The 24056-nt window shown below is 35.6% G+C and overlaps 1 protein-coding gene across 1 annotated transcript in view; it reads right to left on the reverse strand.

Annotated features, from left to right (window-relative positions):
• Positions 1–24056, reverse strand: part of DMD (dystrophin) — a 1496890-nt gene that overhangs the window by 840100 nt on the left and 632734 nt on the right. Inside the window, exon 19 of the mRNA XM_027775723.1 lies at positions 13132–13233. Within this exon, the coding sequence (XP_027631524.1) occupies positions 13132–13233 (102 nt within the window). The remainder of the gene's footprint in view (positions 1–13131; positions 13234–24056) is intronic.

Genomic DNA, 24056 nt, shown 5'->3' on the forward strand with positions numbered 1-24056 from the left:
TGCATTGACTGAAAGCAGAGGACTCTAAGCTCTTACAGGAGACCTCAAGAATCAGGGGAAGAGGTACCAGCAAGTGGCATAGTGGTTAAGGAGCTAGACTTCCACATAGTCAACCATGGGGACTTGAAACTCATGCTGGGCATGTGTGTGCACACGTGTGTGTGTGACCAAAATCTCAAGAAGAGACTAGAGGAGAAAGGATTGCAGTGTGACCATCCCCCAGGGGGTGATTTCTCACTTTATGTTTCTCTCTGTCTCTCTGGCAAGCACATGTGCCCTGTGGCAAATCTCTCTCTCTCTAAAAAAAAAAGACTTGGGGGAAGAATGAAGTCCTAATGCCTTAGAGAAGTTATTTTCATACTTTAAGATCAACAGAATCTTCCAGATGCCTTGTTAAACCACTGATCTTCTTATTATTTTAATACTGATCTCCACAGTTTTGGATTCAGTAAGTCTTGGGTCAAGTCAGAATTTGCACTTTTGTTTGTTTGTTTTCATTTTTTCTATAGGGCATGTGCACTTGTGAAAGAGACAGAGAGAAAGAGAAATCACCCCCTTAGTGGGGGATCATCCTTCTCCTCCATTTTCCTCTTGGGATTTTGGGAATGTACATACATGCATCCAGTATGATTTTCGAGCTGCCAGGTTCAAAACTTGAACACACAGCTGGCCATGTGGGATCTAGCTGCCTTAATCTCCACGTCACCTGGTGGCCTCAAGGATTTGCATTTTAAACAAATATCCAGGTGCTGCTGATACTGACTGTCCATGACAAGAGCCCAAGGCATCCATTATGTCTTACATGCTATCTAAGCATCTATGATGGACTAAGTATGTACTCTCCTTGAAAAAAATTAGGAAATAGGCCTTTAGATCATTTTTAATAGGTAACAGATCTCTTAATAAACCCTAATTGAAAAAAGCTGCTAAAGAATAGCATAGCCCTAAGTAGACAGTACCTAGGTTTTGGCAGGCAAGAATTCTACCACTGAACCACCCATTCAGTACCTAGGTTTTGGGAATATCACATGTAGCAAAGCTGTTCGGCCAGGAATACTTGTGTTAGACTGTCAAATGAGCAAGAAAAATACTCCCATTATGTTGAGCCACTGAAATTTGTGGTCTATAAGAATAAGTAATACCTCACTAGTATAGTAGCACTATGAAAAACTTTACCATTATCTACTGAGGGTTAATAGCGGCATTTTTATACACTTGTAAATCCCTATGCGTATGTCGTGAGGAATACAAATAATTTTCCTGATGTCAGATTTGGTAAATGAATCCATGAACAGAAATTGCATTTCTAGTCTGAAGAATCAGTGTTGGAAGAGCCAGAAACTATGAACTCTTTAAAAGTCTACTGAGTAAACAGGAATTACAATGGACCCAACCTCACAAATGAAACGTTTTATATATACATGTTGTGGTTTCAAGTTAATCATTAGTTTAATGCTAATCAACTCAATAAAAACATTTGTTCATTTATTCACTCAAGAGAGAAAATGCTGCTACTCTGTGCCAATCTCTATGCCAGTTACTATGCTTACAATAACAAAAATAATAACCTCTAAGCACTCACAGCCTTGTGGAGAAAACAGACATGTAAATAAATTATAGCAGAGTTTTTAGGGGATTATAATGATTTTAGTAAGACACGTTGGGAGAAGTGCTTAATTTAGCTTGGGGAGGTCAATAGATGAACCAATAAAGCTAACATCAATTGATCTTAAAAGACAGCTGGAGTTCTTTCTAGAAAGGTGACTTTTCAGTGCCAGCTAGAGATAGAGTATTCCAAAGAGACCGAAGAGCATGTCCAAAGGTGCAGAGGCAAGAGGCACTGAGACTTCTCAGAAAAATTCAGAGAATTTGTCCTAATTGTCTGGCTAGGGAATGATAAAGAATTACTAGGCCAGGTCCGATGGCAATTCATTAAGGTCTTGTAAAGTGAGATTATCCAATTCTCTTCTAAAATCAGGGAGTGAATAGAAGTGTTTTCAGCAGAGGTGTGATCTGATAAGATATGTGTTTTGCAGTGTGGAGGCTTTATCAGAAGGGAGCAGAGACATGAGTTGGGAGACTAATGCAGTAATCAAAGCAAGAAGTGGTCAGGACCTGACCAGAGGCTTTGGTCATACAGAAAGATAGAGGAGTGTGGGTGTGCGTATGCACATATGTCTGTTGAGATTTGAGCTGGAAAGTGCTGAAGAGAAACTTTTTTTCAAGGTGCATCTATGAGTCTACCCTGTTGGTATGTGTCTTTTCAGTTAGACTGTATGCCTTTTGGAGGGCAGTTACTGTATGTATGGTGCTCTTTTCATACCCAGTTCATAGCTTCCTAATAATAGTCATTCAGTAATTATTTCTCAGTTGAATCAAATTATATAAAAATGTCTACTTGAACAAAGGAAAAGAGAAACAGATCACTGAATTTTTCTCTTCTCACCTTGACTATAATGTGAATTACATACCACTGATTCCTGTTCTTACAGAGGAATTCAAAGATTCCATGTAATTTTTCTAGGCATGCAATCATTTTATTATAGTTGTATAATTCCAGAACTAGACTGTTTGAGAATTAATCTCCTAGACTAGGTCACATTCAGGTACCAATAGGACTAGCTGGCAACTGAGGAATGAGCAAGAGTTGAGTAAAAGCAGAGAAGCAACATCTTTAGTTGTAGCTGTTTATTGCCAACAGAAATGTGGGCATATGTTAAAAACAAACAAACCAACCCCTGCTGATGATTCTCCCAATACCAGTGCATGCCAGGGAAGTTTTATCCAGTTTCCTAAGAGCACAAGGAAGTATAAGAAAGTTCATTGCTATATTGTGGGGAATTGAGGCCAAAATAGATGTGTATGCTAAGGAAAATGGAATACAATGGATACATACTAAGAAATAGTACGTTAGACTAAAAAATAAAATTTGCTGTATCTAGAGCAATGTGGATAGATCTTTAAAACACAATTATGAATTTTTAAGAGCTAAGAAACCTAAGATTTTATCAGTTTAAAACATACTTATAAATGATACATATATTTTACAAGGATAGAGCAGAAAAGAAAATGAGAGTAAAGATATTTTTGTCATACTTCAGAAATTTTGTGAATTAGCTGTAAAACACAACCATTAATAACAAGTTATATAAATTTAAAATTAAATAAACTGTTAAAGGTAATAACTACTAAAAAACCTCATCGATTCCTAATTAAACTGTCATTTATGTTATTGAGATTATTTATGCCTATTATGTCTGATATCATGTCAGATCAGAGCTTTTAAATTTTCTGACCAGAATGCATATTATTAAATATTTACTAGCATGTCAATGAATATAACTCGTCTTACTTATTAAAAAAATCAGGCACAAACCCAAAAAAGCTAGCAAAAAATGCCTCTGATTAGTGACAAATCAGAGCCTAAACACTAGAAATTAAGTATTATTAAAAGGCTAGTAAACAATATGTCTTGTCTCTTGGTTACGCTGTGAGATTTCAGTAACTTCACAGGGACAGAGTACTGTGAGCAAATATTAATAGATGTAACCATGTTGATAACAGAACATCATAACAGATAATGGGGAGGTGGCAATATACATAAAAGCTTATGACTAAAAAAATGTAGCAGTTGGTCATTTAGTAATGAGATGACAGGTGGACATATGGTAGTCCCATTATACATTATTTATCTTATAGGAAACCCCCTATATATGCTACAGTGGTCAGCGAGTGTATGTGTACATGAGAGAAAGGCTGAGGTTGAGAATGGAAACTAATTTAACTACTGCTGAGGGGGTCGGCCCACCCTTTTACTCAATAAGCATATGGCTCCAGAGTGAGTGGGCAAAGAGTGATGAAAGTCTGCTGTTCCCACACATGGTTTTGATTCCAAATTCTTCTACAATGTATAAGCATCTCACTGGATTGAGTTTGATTCTAAAATTTAATGGTATATATTTATCATATAGTCTGGCTTCTTTTAGAAGCAAATTAGCTACTTCATATGGCTCTCAACTGAAGAAAGACTGATCTTCATCAAACTTCATCATGTTTCTAATGGAGTGCTCTTCATCAAACTTCATCATGTTTCTAATGGATCACTGTATAGCTAAACAGAGCAATAATTGATGTTTTAATTATGCCCCTGAAAATTCAGAAAAGTTTAAATTACATTTTACTTTAGAATAAAAAGTCTTGGATTTCCGTTATAATTCATTACTACTGGTTGTGTGATCCTTGGCAAGTCAGATAGGTCACTCAGATTTATCATTCTTGAAACATGGATATAATACTACCACCTAACTCATAGCTTTGTTGGAGAAACTAAATGAGATGTTTTATGTGAAAAGAACTCTCTGAACTGTAAAGTACTATAAAATTGTTGGTTAGATATTATGCACTGCTTAATGAAGCAAAACAGAAGATAGTCAATAAAAGTTTTCATTAAAATAGTTACAATAAAAATATTCCAGTATTTAAAGAACTAGGTTTTGGTTATCTAGAAAATAACATGTTGGTATATTCAATTTTCTTTTTAGTAAAATAAAAAGTCTATCCATTCACTCAAATGTTACCTTCCCATTGTTATTTCCAGATGGAGAGATGAAGAATTACTATAATTTAAAATGTAAAGGTGGTTTTTTAAAGTTAAGCAGTACTCCAAATGTTCTATAGACATCTGAAGATATTGGAATGGTTTAAAAGTATAATAAGCTCAAACTGTATATCTATTTCCCAGTATTTTATAATTATTAGCAAATGAGATCACTTATGAAATGGCTATAGTTTTTCATTTGACTGATCATAGAAACACTCTTGCAATTTCTCCAAGAATCCAAAGTGCTCTAGAGTTGAAATGGTTTATTTATATATTATATAAGTTCTTTTCGGGTTTGTTTTGATTTTTGCTTCTCTGTCAAGTGCCCTTTGTTGTTGTTCTCTCATCTTTTCTATTAGGCTGGAAAATTCTTTGGGGTAGCAAAAAATGTTTGGCTGTAGCAACTAACACAGTGTTTCTATTAATAAACTTTAAGCAATGCTGAGTAAAAATTTGTAAAAAGTAATGATTTTCTATATGTGTTAATCTAAAAGCAAATTTGTGGAAATCAAATAAGTGTTTGAGTACTAACCTCTGCAAAAAGAAAATCAGTAATATAATAGTGATCAAGTCTTATTCTTAACCAGATTCCAGAATTTCAAAACTTTGAATATGTTAAATAAATTGCATGCCCTAGGCTTTCCTAACAAGAACTCCAGACTCAACCATCAGAACGGATTTGTATTTTACCTAGAGGCAAAAACTGAAAGAGCCTCTTTTTCTTTATAAATGGCAAATTTAATTTCACTATAGGGGATCTGGAAGCTGAGCATTATTTTTCATTGTATAACTATTTGGAAATATTATTTAAACATTAAGACAACTACTTAAAACAACATGAAATTTCTTATTTATGATAAACAGGAATTAATTATAAGAAAAGGTTATTTGCAAATACAACTATCCTTTTTAAATTTAAAATGGAATATAATATATCTCCTCTTAATATATACTGACTGTCCACACTCTATAGTAGAAACTGAAAGATTAGAGCATATAGAAGCATGGAAAGTAGTTACAGATATTGGAGACAGTGTGGGAAGAGGATGGAAGATCGAGAGAGGGAGAGGAAAGGAATCAAGGAGAAAAATAGAGATACAAGACATTTAAGGGACATAGAAATGGAGGATTGTCTGTTGATACTTTAGTGTGTATGATTTCTTCAACTGGACTGGTGTGAAGTGTATTCACATTGGGTAATTCATTTTACAAGTTATAGTGATATACATCAATTGAATGTATAAAATAACTTAAAATTAAAAATAAGAAAACATGGAAAATATTTTTAAACTCTATTTGAGTTTAGGATTTTTAAAAGTTAAAAATGTTACATCTTTTTCTGTATTAATGTTTGGCATGCTATTAGTATATGAGAAATAAATAGAAGAATTCACTGATGACTGTACATACATAGGCATGCATGTGAATAGTGTTACTAAAACATCTATGTCTGTGTCTATAAATGCAATTAATACAACCAAAGGCCAGAGAAGAAATTCAAATCTCTAAAATGCTTGCCTATTGCAAGCAAGATCTACTGAGTAGCCTAAGTTGAGAATTTTCACCCAAGTATTTCCTCAGGAAAAGAGTCAGCCAGCTCATATTAAAAACTTTAAAAGAGCTTTTGTATCTCACTTGTTTTATTTCGAACAACAGTTTGCTTGAAATATCCTCCAAATTTTAGTATGGAATGCTTATACAAGTATTCTAACATAATTTAGTGTATTGTAAAAAGGAGCTGATGAAAGTTGGTAGATCATTAGCAATTATTTATAATGTATAACCTCACAATTCCCAATATTAGAGGTCATTGTAAATAAGTCTTTAAAAGGTTATTTTGAAAAAAGAAAACAGGGCCAACTTTGTATCGTATTGGTTAAGACAGGAGCTAGATTCGATGTGGCTAACCACAATTCAAATCCCAGCACAACACTTGAAAAACATGCCGGCCACATATGTGTGTGTACCCAAAATTTGAACAGGGTGGAGAAATGAAGAAGGGATTGCAGCATAACTATGTCCTATTTGTGGTGCTTTCTCCCTTTTTTTTTCTCTGTCTCTGGTGAATGTATGTGTCCTCTGGCGACTGAGAAAAAAAGACAAAATATTAAGCTGAGTCATCTGTGCTGGTCCCAGTTGAAAGCGAAATCATTCACTGAAAATAAACTAAACAGAGCCAAGGCCATCCCATGGCCATGTTTGGATGAATAGAGAAACAAGGCCATTCTGCCATCACAAAAATGATTAAAAAACACTTCTGTTCTTTTACCAATTATAATTCTAGTTCTACTTTAATCTTCTCATCTTCTAGAAAAAGATCTTGTTAAAATACATGATCACCATGCAGACTGCTTCTTGACTGCATCTAATCCAGAAATGGCTTCCTCTTATTCTTTTCAATGCCTTTTATTGAAATGCCCCACAGTATCTCTGGAATGCTTTCTTTCCCTCAACGGTAAGCTAAATATTTCTATTATTTTTTGAGTATAGATATGTTCCTAGTAGTCTTTGGTGAAAGGGCTTTAACAACCTCATGTGGGGATTTAATGGCATCATTTTTTTACGAGAGTTTTTTTGCTATAGGGCATATGTGCTTGCCAGAAAGACAGAGACAGAAAGCAAAAAATCACCCCACATGAGGGATGGCCACACCACAACCCCACAACCCCTTTCCTCCATCTCCTCTTGGGATTTTGGGCATGCACACACATGCACCCAGTGTGAGTTTGAAGCCACTGGGTCTGAGACTCGAACCATGGTCAACTATGTGGGAGTACAGTAATGTAACCATAACCATTACACCATCTGCTGGTCCCAGTATCATATTTCAGATAACTTAGCAGAAAAAAGTTACCTCTAGAATCCTGGAATGTACATATGGATAGTTTGAATGAAAATTGTTTCATAACATGTAAATGTGGTAAAAGTATATTTCCAAATCAGTGTGTTATTTTATAAAATGTAAGGCTGTGAGTGCAGAAGTGCTAGTAAATTAAGAAATTTAAAAAATCAGACATTTGACAATCTCATCCTTACCTTTAAATGTTTATGTTCACAAGTTGCTCAAATATCTATTACAAATTTTCTTTTCTCATTAGGCAATTAGGGTTCCCCTCATGTTACCATTATCAAACCTCTTATAGTCTAAGGCTTGTTCCTCACTTGGAAAGCAAACATTTAAAAAGTGAAATATTACTCACATATTAATAAATTATAAATTATCTCAAATATTGATAGCTTCTTTCTATAAGTCCTCTCCTAATTTTCTCTATTGTCATAGGCATGGAACGTGTGTTAATTGAATGGGTCTGTCAAAATGGACCTGTTCATTTATGGGGAGTATTTATGACTCTTATCTCTCTATTGATATTTGATGTTATATAAGAATTGTACCAGGTAAATGAGATCATATGCATGATAGATAATGTATAAAATCCAAATATTATTATAATTGCAATAATATTTCTTTGGATAACATTTTGACCAACAAGACACCACTCAATCTCCTATACTATATATAAATCTTAAGATGTACATCTGCTGTGGGTAATATATTAAATATTCTTAGGCAAAAAAAAAAAAAACCCTAAGGAAGTTCTTGAAAATGTTAAGATGTTGATGTTGGCAGTAGAACAAACTCATTGGGAGGGGGGATAAAAACAGCTTAATCTAGTTAATTAACAACAAAACAGCTGGGAAAATGAAACATCCCTGGTTGTGATTGACTGTAATTGAAAATGACTAATGATGCTGTCACTTTGTGGCTTATATGTGAGGAAATGATGCCTGCAAGATTATAATTGCCCTTTTGACCATTTGTCTACAGCAATTACTTTGTGTTAAAGGTTCAGATGGAACCTTTTGGCCATACTGAAGGCTCCTCATACCTTACTTTTTCTGTTACATTTTAAAATAATTCCAGAGCAGTAAGTAATATACATTGCTTAAAATAATTATAGTATTACATTATTAGATTTATCTAATCAAGTTTTTTTAGGTTTTTACCATAGAGTGTATGAGCTTGCCAGAGACAGACAGACACAGAAAGTGAGAAATCACTCCCCAAGGGGGATGGCGATACCACGATCCCTTCCCCTTCATCTCTCCCCTGGATTTTGGGGTATGCATGCACATGTATCCAACATGACTTTCAAGCCACCAAGTCTATGACTTGAAGCATGACTGACCATGTGGGAGTCCAGTGCCTCAACCACCAGCACACCTGCTGGCCCCACAGGATTTCTTATGGAGAGTTTTTTTTGTTGTTGTTGTTATAGGTAGGACACGTGTGCTTACCAGAAAGGCAGAGACAGACAGAGAGATAGAAGTGAGAAATCACCTCATCACCTCCCAGGGAGGATGGCCATGCCACAATCCCTTCTCCTCCATTCTCCTCTTGTGACCTTGGCCACGCACGCACACGCACCTGGCGTTAGTTTAAGTCATCAGGTCCAGGACTCGAAACGCGCTTGACATGAGAGTTCAGCGACATAGCCATTATGCTAACTGCTGGTCTCAGGATTTCTTTTGGTAATATAAAATGTTGGCAAAGCAATCCAGCTGGCTTTATTATATCACTTCAGCATGTAACCAAGACATTTAAAATTCCATGAGTTCTCTCAGTTCTAATGTATGGAGTTTGAAATAACTCTCTCTCTGTCTCTCTATCTGTGTCTCTCTGTCTCTCTCTCAGACTGCGTGACTTGAGTTCTGAATTTGGTGGCTTAAAAATCACACTGGGTGGGGGCCAGCAGGTGGCATGGTGGTTGAAGGCACTGGACTTCCACATGGCCTACCACAGTTCAAGTCCCGGACCTGGCAGATTGCTTTCTCACTTTCCCTCTCTCTTCTCTCTCTTTCTCCTCTCTCTCTTTCTCTCTTGTCAAATTCAAAAATGAATAAATAAGTTGAATAAATAAAGTAATTCTTTAAAAAATATTACATGGGGTGCATGTGTGTACCAAAATCCCAGGAAGAGAAATGGAGAAGAAGGGATTGTAGTATGGTCATCCCTCATACGGGGTACTTTCTCATTTCCCTCCTCTTTCTGTCTCCCCCTGATGAGTACATGTGCCTGCTACCAAATTAAAAATAATAATAATAATAAGAGAAAGAATATTTTCCAAGTTAAATTAAAAAACAAGTATTAATAAAATAAAATGGGATTGCAATGTTTAAGTTCAAGGGAGCTTAAATAACAATAAAAAAATAACAAATGGTTTCTTTTCTAGTTGTTGCTTTTGTTACTGAAGGTAATTGCTTTGTTGATTTTTAACTGATAAATGGGATGTGACGGAAGACCCAGTATTACTCTCTGAAAAATGGAACACATTAAAATGATTTCATCAATGGCATTATCATAAAATATTATCACCAAAGATAAAACTTTAGCAAACTTTTAAATAATTCATTTAACCCATACAATGAATCTTTAACAATTTCTGAAGTTAAGAGGAACAATGTGCAAATCAAATGAAATAAAAGTGTGATGGGAGGAAAGAGAGATGAAAGTAAAACAAAGATGTTTAGTTTTTCAACCACAATTCTAAGATTTTTTTTCCAGTCATTTTACATCATAGATAAAGGACATTTATATCATTGGAACTGTCTCATGACATATATTTGACCTTGAACAGGAGTCCACAAAAATTAAACAATGAAGAAGTTGGTTAGTCAGAGATGAAAAAAAGAAGAAATAAAAACTTTGAAAATTAAATAAATCCTAGAGAAGTTGATAAAGGGAAGAAGGAAAAGGCAAGAAACTGAACAGAGATGAGCCCAGTTCCCAGTTAGAACTAAGCTTGGGTGGTGAGCGTGGGAGCTGAGCAGACGGGCTGTTTGATTCAAAATGTGGAGGTGCCAATAGACAGTCAATTTTCTAAGAAACAGAAGAGTTCTCTGATGTGTCCTTAATTAGAATGTCTGCAAGGCATGGACATACTAATTATCCATTTAAATGTACAATATGCATCATGAAGGATTTTCATTTTCTTTTTTAAGAATATCATTTTCTCCTTCTTAATTTCTGTAGTTTCCAAATGCAACTCCCCCCACCAGAAGAAAATCAAACTTCTTTCATGAATATATACTGGAGACTGCTCAGACCCTTCCTCTCCTTCTCTTAAGGCCTGAGAAAGCTCAGAGTTAAGAAAAAGAGGCCTTAAAAATAGCACAATTTAAAACTTTTATGTATAGACTTACAGTTGAAAAACACTTTGTTTATGTACTATCAGAGCAATGGCTCAACCTTCAGAAAAATCATCCCTAACCTTTAAAAAGAAGTTTTTGATCCATACAGAGATTGAAATAGCCCTCACAGCTTTCTGCCTTGTATTCCTGGGTGCCATGTTGTAATCTGTGAGGTCTTTTTTCAAGCCTCCAGTGTTTCAAGCTACCACAAACACTGGCTAATGTTCACATGTTTCCAAAATCCTGGTCCATTTCAAAAGGTGTGTGTGAGTCAAGTAGTTCTTCACCATCAGAACTTCCAAATCAATCTCGCCCTTTTGCCCCTACAAACTTGATAGGTTGATGCTTCTCCCAACCCAAGGGAAAACTGGTACAACAAGGGTGAGTTTTCACTTAAGCTCTGCTTCTTCTAAATAAGTTGAACTGAGAAGAAATGGGGAAGGAGGAGAGGAGAAAAGAGCAAAGGGAAACAGTGCCGATAGTTTTACAGGATATACAAAACAATAGTTTTACAGGATATATTAAAAAAAAGGAAGTCATATTTCCTTGTTCATTGTTTTGTTTCAGAAAGCTAATTCCCCTTTTACATTACTGCTGCAACAATAGAAAACAGGTATGCTCAAGCATAGCAGATTCCAGTTCTGACCTTAAAGTGGTGTAGGGGTTGAGTGTCTGAGTTGAGGTATGATAAGTTAGTGTCAACTTCTTGCTTTGTTTTACAGACAATCAAAAGAAAAATGTTCTCATTGGTTTTTCAATTAAGATTTTTCCGTGTGTGTGTGTGTGTGTGTGTGTGTGTGTGTGCATTTGTGTTACAAAATCACAGATGTAATAAACAAATTAAATGCATGTTTGTAATCTATAACAATTGGTGCCAAACCCTGGCTCCTAGTCATACTCACATGGCATACAGTCTTTGAGGAGAAACCAGGAGCAGATAGAATGGACTTATGTAGTGGTCTATTAGTCATTTCATGGCTTGCTATAAGGAGAGTCACCTGTTATCCACTATGGGGACTGACTTTCTTTAGAGCATTAATAGAAACCCTAAAATATGGTGATTTTGAACTCTCTATAGCTCTCCAAACTAAATACCAAAAACATTGTTAACTATAAGAGATTATAAGACCAGGTCTGGATGCAAATTATTTTCTGTATATTTGAGGAGTGGGAATAGTGTCTTCCTCAAGAAATGTATGTTGCTCTCTACAGAGAAATCTGGGCATTTAGCATTTGGTGTTTGGACATTATGTTTAGGCCCAAACTTTGAATTTACCTAAGGAAAAGTCCCTTGTAAACTGTAAGGAAAACAAACAATTTTCTAGAAATGAAGCTTGGGCCAAACACAAGGAAAACTAAGCGGTGACCTTAGAGACAGAGTCTAAGTCATGGTAATGTTGTTTGCAAGGACAAACTGGCTCTGTATAATGAGGTTATTGACCTGCACTGTTTTAGAGCAGTTTTAAACATGAGGGTGAGGCTCACTAAATCTCAGCCTGCAACATTAGCTGAGAAACCAAGACCGATCAATAAACAGCCACCATTACAGGCTCTCGGGAACCTTCATCATAATGGGCGCCATTATAATTTTGGTCAGGTACAGAGAATAAGGCAACCTATACCTAACATTTATTTATCACTGGACTCTCATTTGCAAATGGAAACCATTGATTAGCTATTTTTTTGAAAACCGACCTGGCTTTCCATCTCTCTCATCAATATAACAGCCTGTGAATAAGCATACCCTAGACTTCAAAATGTTCACAGAGATGGGAAAGAAGTAGAAAGCCTTTTCCCAGGCCAGCTTTTTACCAAAGAAAGAAGCAATTACATGACATTCCACTAAAAATTCTTGACCCAATAAAGTGCTAAAGCCCAAATGCCGATTTTCCTCTTTCATAAGAAAGAGCAACAGAGAAAAGAAAGGTCACAGACCATATTGTGATTCTTTACAGCTGTTGGAGACAGACAGTATGATGCAGTAGCTTGATTTGAATTAAGCCAAACAATATGAAAAGCATCAAGGCTGGCAAGCAAAGCAATAAAGCCCCAAAGAATTTAATCTACCTTGAAGGTGGGACTACTTTTTGTATTGATGGCAGCACACCAGGACAGAAATGAGTCCTTTAATGCAATGACTCGTTAATAGCCTTAAGATCACAATATATAAATAGGATATGTTGATCAAAAAGACAGTTTTGCCTCTGCTATTACAGTATGGCCAATATTTCCTTACAAGTCATTTCATTGATTATAAATAGACTACGTCAATGGCAAATGTACAACAGGGGAAGCATAACCCATTATGAGGTAATGGATATTGCTAGAGGTTGCTTCATTACCTTTACTGGCTGAGTGGCTGGTTTTTCCTTGTACAAATGCTGCCCTTTAGACAAAATCCCTTCCACATCCGGTTGTTTAGCTCGAACTGCTACTTCAGTTTCCTGGGGAAAAGAACCCATACAGTGCAGATTAACTTCACAGTTAGCAATAAAATTACTAAATTTAAATATACCCTTGGAGACTCCGCATGTATTACAGATCAATTTCTATGTAGCATGTAGAGGCACACAAAAAGTATCATTTGGTTCAAAGAAAAGCAATGGAATTTTCTATAAAATATACTAAAGTGAAAAAACATTAATACAAATTTTTTTTTAATTATACCATAAAATTATTATATAAAAACACAGATATTGACTTCTTATTTTTCAAAAAAGTAAAATGCAACAATAAGAGGTATCATTTATTGATATAATTTATATGGATAACTACTAGTGTTAGGTTCAATAATCTCAATAATCCTTATGTTCATTTTCCTTTATAAATTTATTTCATAGGATTCTATTATGGGCTTTGGATCTATAATACTGTTTTGAAATAAAAATCAAAAAATTCTTTCCACATCACTGTTGAAATTATTACTTTTTTTCCCAAAGAGTAAACACTTAAAGCACAATATCAAAGCTTATTATTTATTAAGCAGTCAAATTAAATAGGCCTTTTGAGGAATGATGAAATTAATTTTTTTATTGTTTGTTTTTACTTAGCCTGGAGAAGGCTGAGGGATGACAGAAAAAAAAAACCTTTAGATATATGAATTTAAAGTGTTTTCTTAGTAGCTGCTGTCTAGCTCTCTTGAAGAGAGAACAAAAGAAATGTGCATAAATTGAGGCTGAAGGAAGTGAAGTTAAATATTACAGAAGACTTTTTGGATGGAACACTTGTTAAACACTAGGATAGAGTATCGATTAATCAATGTCAGGCGTCAGTCGGTATCATTTATTGATATAATTTATATGGATAACTACTAGTGTTAGGTTCAATAATCTCAATAATCCTTATGTTCATTTTCCTTTATAAATTTATTTCTTAGGATTCTATTATGGGCTTTGGATCTATAATACTGTTTTGAAATAAAAATCAAAAAATTCTTTCCACATCACTGTTTTAATTATTACTTTTTTTCCCAAAGAGTAAACACTTAAAGCACAATATCAAAGCTTATTATTTATTAAGCAGTCAAATTAAATAGGCCTTTTGAGGAATGATGAAATTAATTTTTTTATTGTTTGTTTTTTTTTAGCCTGGAGAAGGCTGAGGGATGACAGAAAAAAAAAACCTTTAGATATATGAATTTAAAGTGTTTTCTTAGTAGCTGCTGTCTAGCTCTCTTGAAGAGAGAACAAAAGAAATGTGCATAAATTGAGGCTGAAGGAAGTGAAGTTAAATATTACAGAAGACTTTTTGGATGGAACACTTGTTAAACACTAGGATAGAGTATCGATTAATCAATGTCAGGCGTCAGTCAGGACTGGGGCAATCTTCCCAAGAGAGCAGCTCTTGATTAACCCATATCTCTCTTCTCCCCTTTCCTATGCTGGAGCCTCCCAGCACTGCTGTGTGTACGTGTCTCCACGCTACTATTTCCTTAATATTCTGTGTTCATACCTGTGATCTCTCATCCCATAGGAGCAAAAAAAAAAAAAAAAAAAAAAAAAAAAACCCCGAAAAAAAGTTAACAAAAATTCGTTGAGCACGTCCCGGCCAGGGCTCCCACACACACGGTAGGGTGTTCTGCGATTTATGGGTCTTCAGTCCATGTGCCTAAGAGGGTCTATTTCTCCAGTTCTTAATATAAGAAATATAAGTGAGAGATAGATATTGTGGTTGAAAATGTTAAGATTAAGCCCACGTGTTAATGAGTATGTTTGTAAATCTCAGTTCCTTTAAAACAAAGCTTAGCTACTTCACTCTTACAGAATGGCTGATTGATGGTCTTACCGCCCATTGCCAGGAAAAGGTATTGTTCCTTCAAAGTGCAGTACCCGGAATGACTGTAAGTCTTTACAAGAGGTAGAAATAGCTCTGATTTCAGAAAAGGATGGAGAAAATCTAGTTTCAGACACTGAATTCCTAAGAGGACCTAGCCACTATAAATGCATCCTTAAATGCCCCATTTGCAAGACATTTTGGTGTAGTGAGTGGTTACAAGATCTCAAAATATTTTAAGAGAGAAAATAAAATATGATACTTTCAAGAAGTGGAGAAGACCGCACATCTTTAACAAGATAGAAAGGATTTAAGCGAAGAGAAATAAAACTATCTCCCCCCCCATACATGTGATACACATACACACACAATACTAAGCCAAATCCAAAGAGAATTTCAAAATTATACACTCATTATACCTCTAAACTGAAGAGTTAACTTGAAGTGTTGCCATCACCATTCATTTTGTATGTGTTTATCTAAGAAAAGGCACTCTTTTCTATTTTTTCAGTGACTACCAGGGACTTTTTTGTGTCATTCATTGATACTAATCATTATTCATAGTAGATAAAGTTTTCTGACTACCTTCATAACAACTTTAGACTATACTATTGGTAACTATATTATTATTAATTTATCACTTGTATAACTAAAATTCCATTTCTTCCATTTTTAATATTTCCCAAACCCTGATTCAAGCACATTCCCACCTTACAGATGAAAAAAAAAAAAGCTGTGGTGGGTGGTGATGATGATGTGAATGACTTGCCCATGATGATTCCATGGATGTAGGAGAGTTAATACTAAAATGGTTCGGACAGAATAAAAAACTCATGCCGTTTCTACTAGTTTAAGTTACTTCTCTGCATCTTATAAAAATTTATATCATCTAAACAACTTGTTCTAATCAACCTTATTTCTAAGCAATAAGACATTTTATTTTCATCATCTGAACCTATTTTATATGATGACAGATTGGGACAAAATGTCAGACCTCCCTGGTAAAGGAGAGTCAGATTAGCTTGCAAAGTCATTGATGTCGTAAAGTACGCATAAGGATTCTGGATTAACCCTGGAAGCAGACCACATGAGATGTGTCACTATTGGACCAGAGGAGTATGGCTACAGGATACAATGGTAGTTCTTCCCATCCATCGGAATTTTTGAATGATACTAGAGACCATTGTTTCCACTGCCGCCCTGCAGTCTTAAACTGTTCCAACCCATTGTTTCATCTTTCATAACAAATTGTGATTAGTCAAGTTATGTGTGTGTGTGTGTGTGTGTGTGTGTGTGTGTATAAATTTGGCTATCCCTATTGTATTATCTTTTACGAGAGCAAGACTCTTATCTACCTTCTTCACTCATTGTATTACTGGCAGTGCCTATTACATAGTAGATACTAAATAAAAAATGGTTGAATGGGCAAATAAATATTGCTGTGTATGAAGCCTGTGGGTATTCAATTAGGTTGTGTACTAATAGAGACATTTGTTTATTTAGACAATTGAATGTTTTCATGCTATAGATCATTTAAAAAAATTACTAGAGTTAAATGTACTTCTCTACTTCAGGATTTACTATATTACTTTCAAAAAATTGTACATCATCTTCTTATTGATTACAACAAGACTTAAAAAACCCATTTCTATGATAAATAGGTTTTTGATTTATTTAGGTTTTTGCCATAGAGTACATGTGCTCAGTAGAGTGAGGCAGAGAGAGGGAAAGTAAGAAATCTCCCCCCGGGGGATGGCCATGGCACAATCCATTCTCCTCTTGGATTTTGGACATGCATGCACACGTGCCTGGAGTGATTTTCATAGTCATTGGGTCTGGGACTGAAACTGTGGTTGGCCATGTGCAAGTCCAGCACCTTAACCACCATGCCACCTGCTAGCCCCCAAAAGTGTTATTTTAAACTTACCTACTTTAAAATGACTTCCTTTTACCTAGAATTACATCCCTCCAGTGCCTTTAACCACCACAACACCTGCCAGTCCCCTGATATTTACTCTTAATCCTATAGAAATAGTGATGAGAGTAATCCTGTTCAGCTCTAAAGTCTTTGTTGTTACTTCTCTTTGTCACATTTTTTGAGAACTAGATTTCTAATTACACGTACCTTTATAAATCACTTTAGAAAGACCATTTTGAAGATGACTGTCTACAATTTTTCTCACTATATTTATTTGCAGTGTGAATTGATTAGGTAGAGACAGGTCAGCTATTCAGGACAAGATATTATTGTTTGAAGAGTCAACTGCAGTACATACAATTAATTTATTTAAAATATTCTTTTATATTGTCCTAATCTGTCATATTATTGTTCTTCAAAGAATTATTTCATTTTATTTATTATCATTATTTTTTAATTTATCCAGAGAGAAACAGAAAGTGAAAAATCAAGCTTCCAGGTCCAGGACTAGGACTGTGGACTGTCATGTGGGAGTCCAGACCTTAAGCACCACACTACCTGCTGAAGCCTATTGCAGTATGAATAACAGAAATACTTGCATCTGGGTAAAACAAAACAAGAACAAGAGTGTGTGCATATCTGTGTTTCCTTATAAAACCATGTGTACCAATCAAGGGTGCCTCACCTTGATCCCTAATCACTTCGCACAGGCCCCACTTCTTAACACCATAGTTGGGTTAAATTTCTATTTTCTTAATCCCTTGAAATAGCAACTAATTTTCAACACGTGAATTTTCAAGAGACACATTGAAACTATAGCCAATATATGGTTCTTTTGGTTTTAGAGAAATTTTTCCCATAGGGCACGTGTGTTCACCAGAGATACAGAGAGACAGAAAGAGAGAAATCAGCCCCCTTCCCCAGGGGGAATGGCCATGACGCAATCCCTTCTCTTCCATTCTTCCCTCAGGATTTTGGCCACACACACACATACACCCAGTGTGAGTTTTAAGCCACCAGGTCCAGGACTTGAACTGCCATTGACTATGTGGGAGTCCAGTGATGTAACCATTACACCATCTGCTGGTCCCAGAAAATAAATACTTCTTAAATATGTGTCAGGAAAAATACATTGTAGGAAGCTTATAACCATCCTGAACAAGTGGAAGAATAGATCAAAATTGTAAAATTTTGATATTCTTCCATGCAAATAAAATTTGACATGAAAAGCTAAAAAAGCCCAATGTAAAAAACAAACAAACAAACAAAAAAAACCAACACTGAAATCACATGGCTGTGCAAAGGTAAGAAAATGCTGCTAAAATTCTCTGCTGTGCTGAAAATGGCAACTAGCTGCTATAATGATACTGACTACTATAGTATGTTAAGAGTAAAGTTAGGAAATGATTACTATGTGTTAAGTGCTGTGCTTTCCATACTTGAACTCTTACTGCAGGGATTTTACCTAACTTCACAGATTCTGAAATTGGGAAAGATTAGGTGGATTGTTTAAAACCACGTGGATTAAAAATGGCAGAATCCAGATTATATCCAGGAAGTGTGTGTCACCAAACTCCTCTTTTGCCTGTATTCTGCTGTGTATACTCTGTGTGTGTGTGTGTGTGTGTGTGTGTGTGTGTGCACACGTGTGTGTGGGTGCACCTGTGTGTGCATACATGTGCTTATTATGGCTTCTTAATAAAATTGGCAGAATGTTTCTTAATTCTTTCTCCTCCTCTTTAACTCGAATACATTATATTATACAATATCCTTCAGTGTATAAATGAGAGAAAATCCTGTCCCTTCCCACAGAAGAGAAAATAAATTCTTACATAGCCTTGAAAATGCTCTGAGGGTTTTCTTTGTGAGTTTATGATTGCCAAACCTCTGATATCCAGGTCAGAGAATTGGTTTGTGTAAACCTTTTATCTCACAAATGGCCTCACATCTTTATGTGATTTAAGATAGGGTGAAGAAGGCCACCACTAAAATGGAAACATAGTTAATTATAGCGGCCAGTTTTTGTAAGTAGAAAGTGTTCAACTTCAAAGAACATTCAGACAAGAAAGTCTTCATAGGATTTCAATGAAAAACTCACCTCTAATAATAGAACATTTCCATTTAGGTTTTCTTCCCCTGCTGTATTCTTAATGCAATATAGGATTGGAAACCAGGAGTTCAGACTCTTATGACAGTGTAAGAGCTTTATTTTTTATCACAGTATTGACAATTCACTACAATGTCATGCATAATTTTAAGGGAACAATTTGTACTAATTAGGTAATAGGTAATAACCCTTCATTAGTATTCACTAGAAGAATATCAGTGTCTATTTTTAAATTTGGCCTTGATAAGTTTTTGAAATGGAGTTTCTCTTAGCATTTCCAGTTTTAGCGATTCCTTATGAAATGACATTACTAATGTTGGGCAGTTGCTGACCTGACAACCAGTGAAGCAAAGGTCAGTGATGAAAACAAACAAATTAAAAAATATATAAATGAAACTTTGAGGGGGCAAGTGGCAAGTCACAAGCAAATTAATATATACTTACATTTTCTAACAACTGATGTATTGAACATTATATTTTTAAGTCAACATTAAAAAGATTAAGATTATGTTTGTGTTTAACTAGAAATTTGGTGTTCCTACGGACAGCGTAACAGAGATACATTCTGCCTTGTTTTCTTTCTTTATTTTTATTTAATTTTCCTTCACTTTACCAATTACTAACCTTAGCATATATGAACATACATGCAAACATTTATACATGTATGTGTGTTTAGATAATAAATAGATATCTCAAATACTATAAGGAAATATGTTCACATATGTTCTAACATTCATTCATTTGTTCAATTGACAAATATTTATTAAATGTTTCTCACATCTCAATGTCTGAGTTAGAAACTGGGAATACAAGAATACATCATACTCATGTGAAATTTACAGTGCATCAAGTGTAACAACTGATATAGCATAATGTATATGGGAGCACAGCACAGAAAATGACCAGTTCTATGTTTAATGAACAAGAGAGTGAGGACAGAAAGGTTCAATCAAATGCTAGGAACAGAAACAATTCATGTACCTGGTTTACAAGGGGTTGGATGATAGAAAATATTCCAAGAGAGGAATCTGGGATAGGCAAAGACAGGAAATAGGGAGTATGGAACTACCATGTGGGGCAATGGGAAGAAATGGTATAGAAATGAAAGACAAGAGCCAAAGGAAAGAAGGATTTTGTTTTGTTTTGTTAGAGGTGTTTGCTATAGGGCTCATGTGCTCACCAGAGACACAGAGACAGAGAGAGAGAATGAGAAATCACCCCCCAGGGGTGGTGGCCATGCTGCAATCCCCTCTCCTCCTTTCTCCTCTCGGGACTTTAGGCACACATGCACACACACCCAGTATGAGTTTTAAACCACCAAATGGGGGACTCAAACTGTGGTTGACCATGTGTGAATCCAGCATCTCAATCACTACACTAAATGTTGGTCCCAAGAAGGATCTTTTATACCACCCCCAGAACCTTAGTGGAAGAGTTACAAGGAGTCTTAAATAAGGAAATGGTACTTGTATTTTCTAATTGATATTCTAGAAATGAATATATATGAATATATGGATAGGCAGGTCTATTATTAATGTATGGTTTTCTACTCATAATCTGATCTAAATGAGATACGTGTGCTGCTACTGAAAAAAAAATTCAAGAGAAAAAAATGCTACCTTTTCTTTGCTGAATATAAAGATTTAGAGTTTTCTTTTTATAAACAGTACTTCCTGCTATTTGCTTATTTTTTCACAACAAGATTGAAAGATATAACAATAAGAATGGCAGGTGTAGATATCAGAAACTATAGAGGGTTGGATAGTGGGGTGAGGGAGGAAGGGGCTCAGAAAAAAAAAAACATTTAATAGACACAGGGCAAGTTATCTGTTGAGGATTATGTACATGGTAATATTTTGACTTCCTTGATATGCAATGCACATATGCTTTGAAAAACCCAGACTGTATGTTATTAAGGTGTACAATGATTAAATGTAAAATATAGAAATATTTTGTAAAAATTTAGTATTGATATTTAACCATTGTGCATATATATGGGGTGCAGTGTGATACTTCAATACAAGTATACAATATGTAATGAACAAATCAGGGTAATTATCATATCTACCACTTCTGACGTTTATTATTTCTTCATTGTTAGGACATGGACAATTCTCTTTTGAAGTTATTTTGAAATATATATACAAAACACTATATAGATAGATAGATAGGCAGATAGATGCATTTTAAATTTGCTATAGGGTGTGCGAGCTCACAAGAGAGAGACAGACAGACAGAGAGAGAGAGAGAGAGATTGTGAAAGCACCTCCCAGGGAGGATGGTCATACTGCAATCCCTTTTCCTCCACTCTCCTCCCTGGATTTTGGGCATGTATACACATTTGCCAGAATGGTTTTCAAGCCACTGGGTCTGTGATTTGAAGTGGGCAGTTGGCCACATGGGATCTAGCTGCCTTAACCACCATGCCACTGACTGACCCAAAATACACAATATATTACAGTCAGATATAGTCACTGTGCTCTGCAATGGAACTTCTTTCTCCTATCTAACAATGACTTCGATTCTAAGGATCACTACTGTTACATGAACTGCCAAATAAGTTTTAAAAATTAGGCTTTGTAGACACTGTCTATTTTATGATAGATCTCAATTTCAGAGATGTTGGAATGTAAAAAAATAATGGGTTTTGGAGTCAATGAAGGTCTAAGAAATTAATAGATACTGTGATTAATCTATTAGTTTATTATTTTTCATTTTCCTCTGTTAATATGACTTCCCTGTGGGTGAAAATACTTCCCATTGACATTTGCATGACCATGTGCCTTGCTTCAATCAATGGACTGGGGCCCAAAGCGATGGTGTTGCAGCTCTGAGCTGGATCTTTAATAACAATTTGAGATTTGCCAGTTCTTCTTGTTCCTGTCTTCCACCATGAGAGAATAATAACACTATATAGCAGTTGTTTATTGGTTAGGGTTTTGGAATGAGAAGACTTTTGGAGCAAATCCACAGTACAGAGTGAGAAGACCTTAACTTGACCCATAGTGTAGAAAAAAGCTGCAGCTGATCTGCAGACACATGATTGAGTAATAAATGTCTGGTGTCATATGTCACTGGAATTTGGGAGTTGTTTGTTGCTTCAGCAAGAGTGGACAATTACAACATTATAGTAAAACAAACAAACAAAAATATATGGCCTTCTGGTGTGAAACGACCAAGTAAGCCCTTAAAACAAATGTGCCCTAGTCACATATATCGACTGAACCATCTCTCATTTCACATACAAACTGTTTGCTAAAAAGGGTAGCAAGAAACGAAAAATGAAATGGAATCAATATTGTGTTAGAGCCTGACTTCTCTGGCCTAGATTGTCAGGCAGACTCTGACAAATGAAGGCTGATGGATGGAAAAACACAACATTGTGCAGTTGAGTTTCTTTCTCTTTCCCCTCATGCTGGGTGACTGTTCTTTTATTTATCTACAATTAGGTTTTCTAGACTATTGCAACGTGGTTCTCTTTCACTGTAACTGCATGCTGTCAAGTATGTGCCAAGCTGATTGACAAAGAATGACAGGTTCTCTCTTTCCATTCTGAGCTAATCAAGGCCAGCTCACCAAAGGGAGGCTATTTTTTTTTCCTGATTTAGAGATTTATGGATTTCAAAAATAATCTGTCCAAATATACAAAGTATAATGCATTATTGATTTTTAAAGTGGCAAGGGTTGTGAAACCAAAAAGATATAATCTACTAAGCGGCATACCTGGAATGTTCAAGTCCAACAAGAGAGTGGACATAGGTGTGATCTTGAAGTAATGAGACAGATATTCAGAAGCCTGTCAGGGAATTTCCCCATTCTTTAAGCAGTCATTTTGGCAATAGGATTCTTTCTGCCAATGAAATCGTACCCAAAGTCCTCCAACAAATTACTTCATCCATTCAATAGATATTTACAGACTACCTAGTATGTGCCAAACGCTGTAGTAGATATTATATATGTAACAGTGAGTAAAACAGGGGCCAGCAGGTGGTGTGGTGATTAAGGGGGCTAGACTCCCACATAGCCGACTGTGGTTTGCGTTCTGGACCTGGCAGTTTGCTTTCTCACTCTATCTCTCTCACTCTGTTTCTCTCTGGTCAAATTAAAAATATATAAATAAATAAATAAAGTTACAAAAAATAATCTTTTAAAAAATTTATTTAAAAAAAACAGTGAATAAAACAGAAAAAAAAATTCTCATCCTTATAAAGATTATATGGAATAACAGTAATGGAAACATTATGGTGTACCAGAGAGAGAAAAGTGGTACAGAAAAGAAAGAAAGCAAGAAAGGAAGGAAGAAAGCAAGCAAGCACTGGGTGAGTATAAGAGATGCATGTACAGGCAAGGGAAGATGGGATATATAAATGTTCAAAAGTGACTACAGGAAAAGCCTCACGGAGGAGGTAGTATGTGAATAAAGATCTGGAGGAGCTGAGGGAACTGATCAAACAGATATCTTAAAGAAAAATAATCCGTACGGAGGAGACAGCAAGAGAAATATCTCAAGGAAAAATAATCCGTACGGAGGAGACAGCAAGTGCAAAGGCCCTGAGGCAGGAATGTGTCTGTTATGTTTAAGAAAATAAATAAGGAAGCCAACATGAGTGGAGTTAGTGAACAAATTGAGAGTGGTAGAAGGACAGCCAGAAAAATTAGAGAGGGAGGAGATTAAGTCCTACCAGGCCTATTTTTAAAAGAGTTTGGCTATTATTTTGAGTAAGATTAGGAACTATAGAAGGGTTTTCTTTTTTTTTTTTTCCTAAAGTTTTTACCAGAGGGCAAGTGTGCAAACCAGAGAGGGGGGGAAAGTGAGAAATCAACCCTTGGGGGTTTGGCCATGCCAAATCACGTCTTCATTCTTCTCCCGGGATTGTGGGTACATATGCACATGCACCTGGAGTGATTTTCAAGTTGCCAGATCTGGGACTCAAACTGTAGTCAGCCATGTGGGAGTCTAGCATTTTAAT

The sequence above is a fragment of the Tupaia chinensis genome, unplaced genomic scaffold (assembly GCF_000334495.1).
Source record: "Tupaia chinensis unplaced genomic scaffold, TupChi_1.0 Scaffold000600_1, whole genome shotgun sequence".
Lineage (NCBI taxonomy): Eukaryota > Metazoa > Chordata > Mammalia > Scandentia > Tupaiidae > Tupaia > Tupaia belangeri.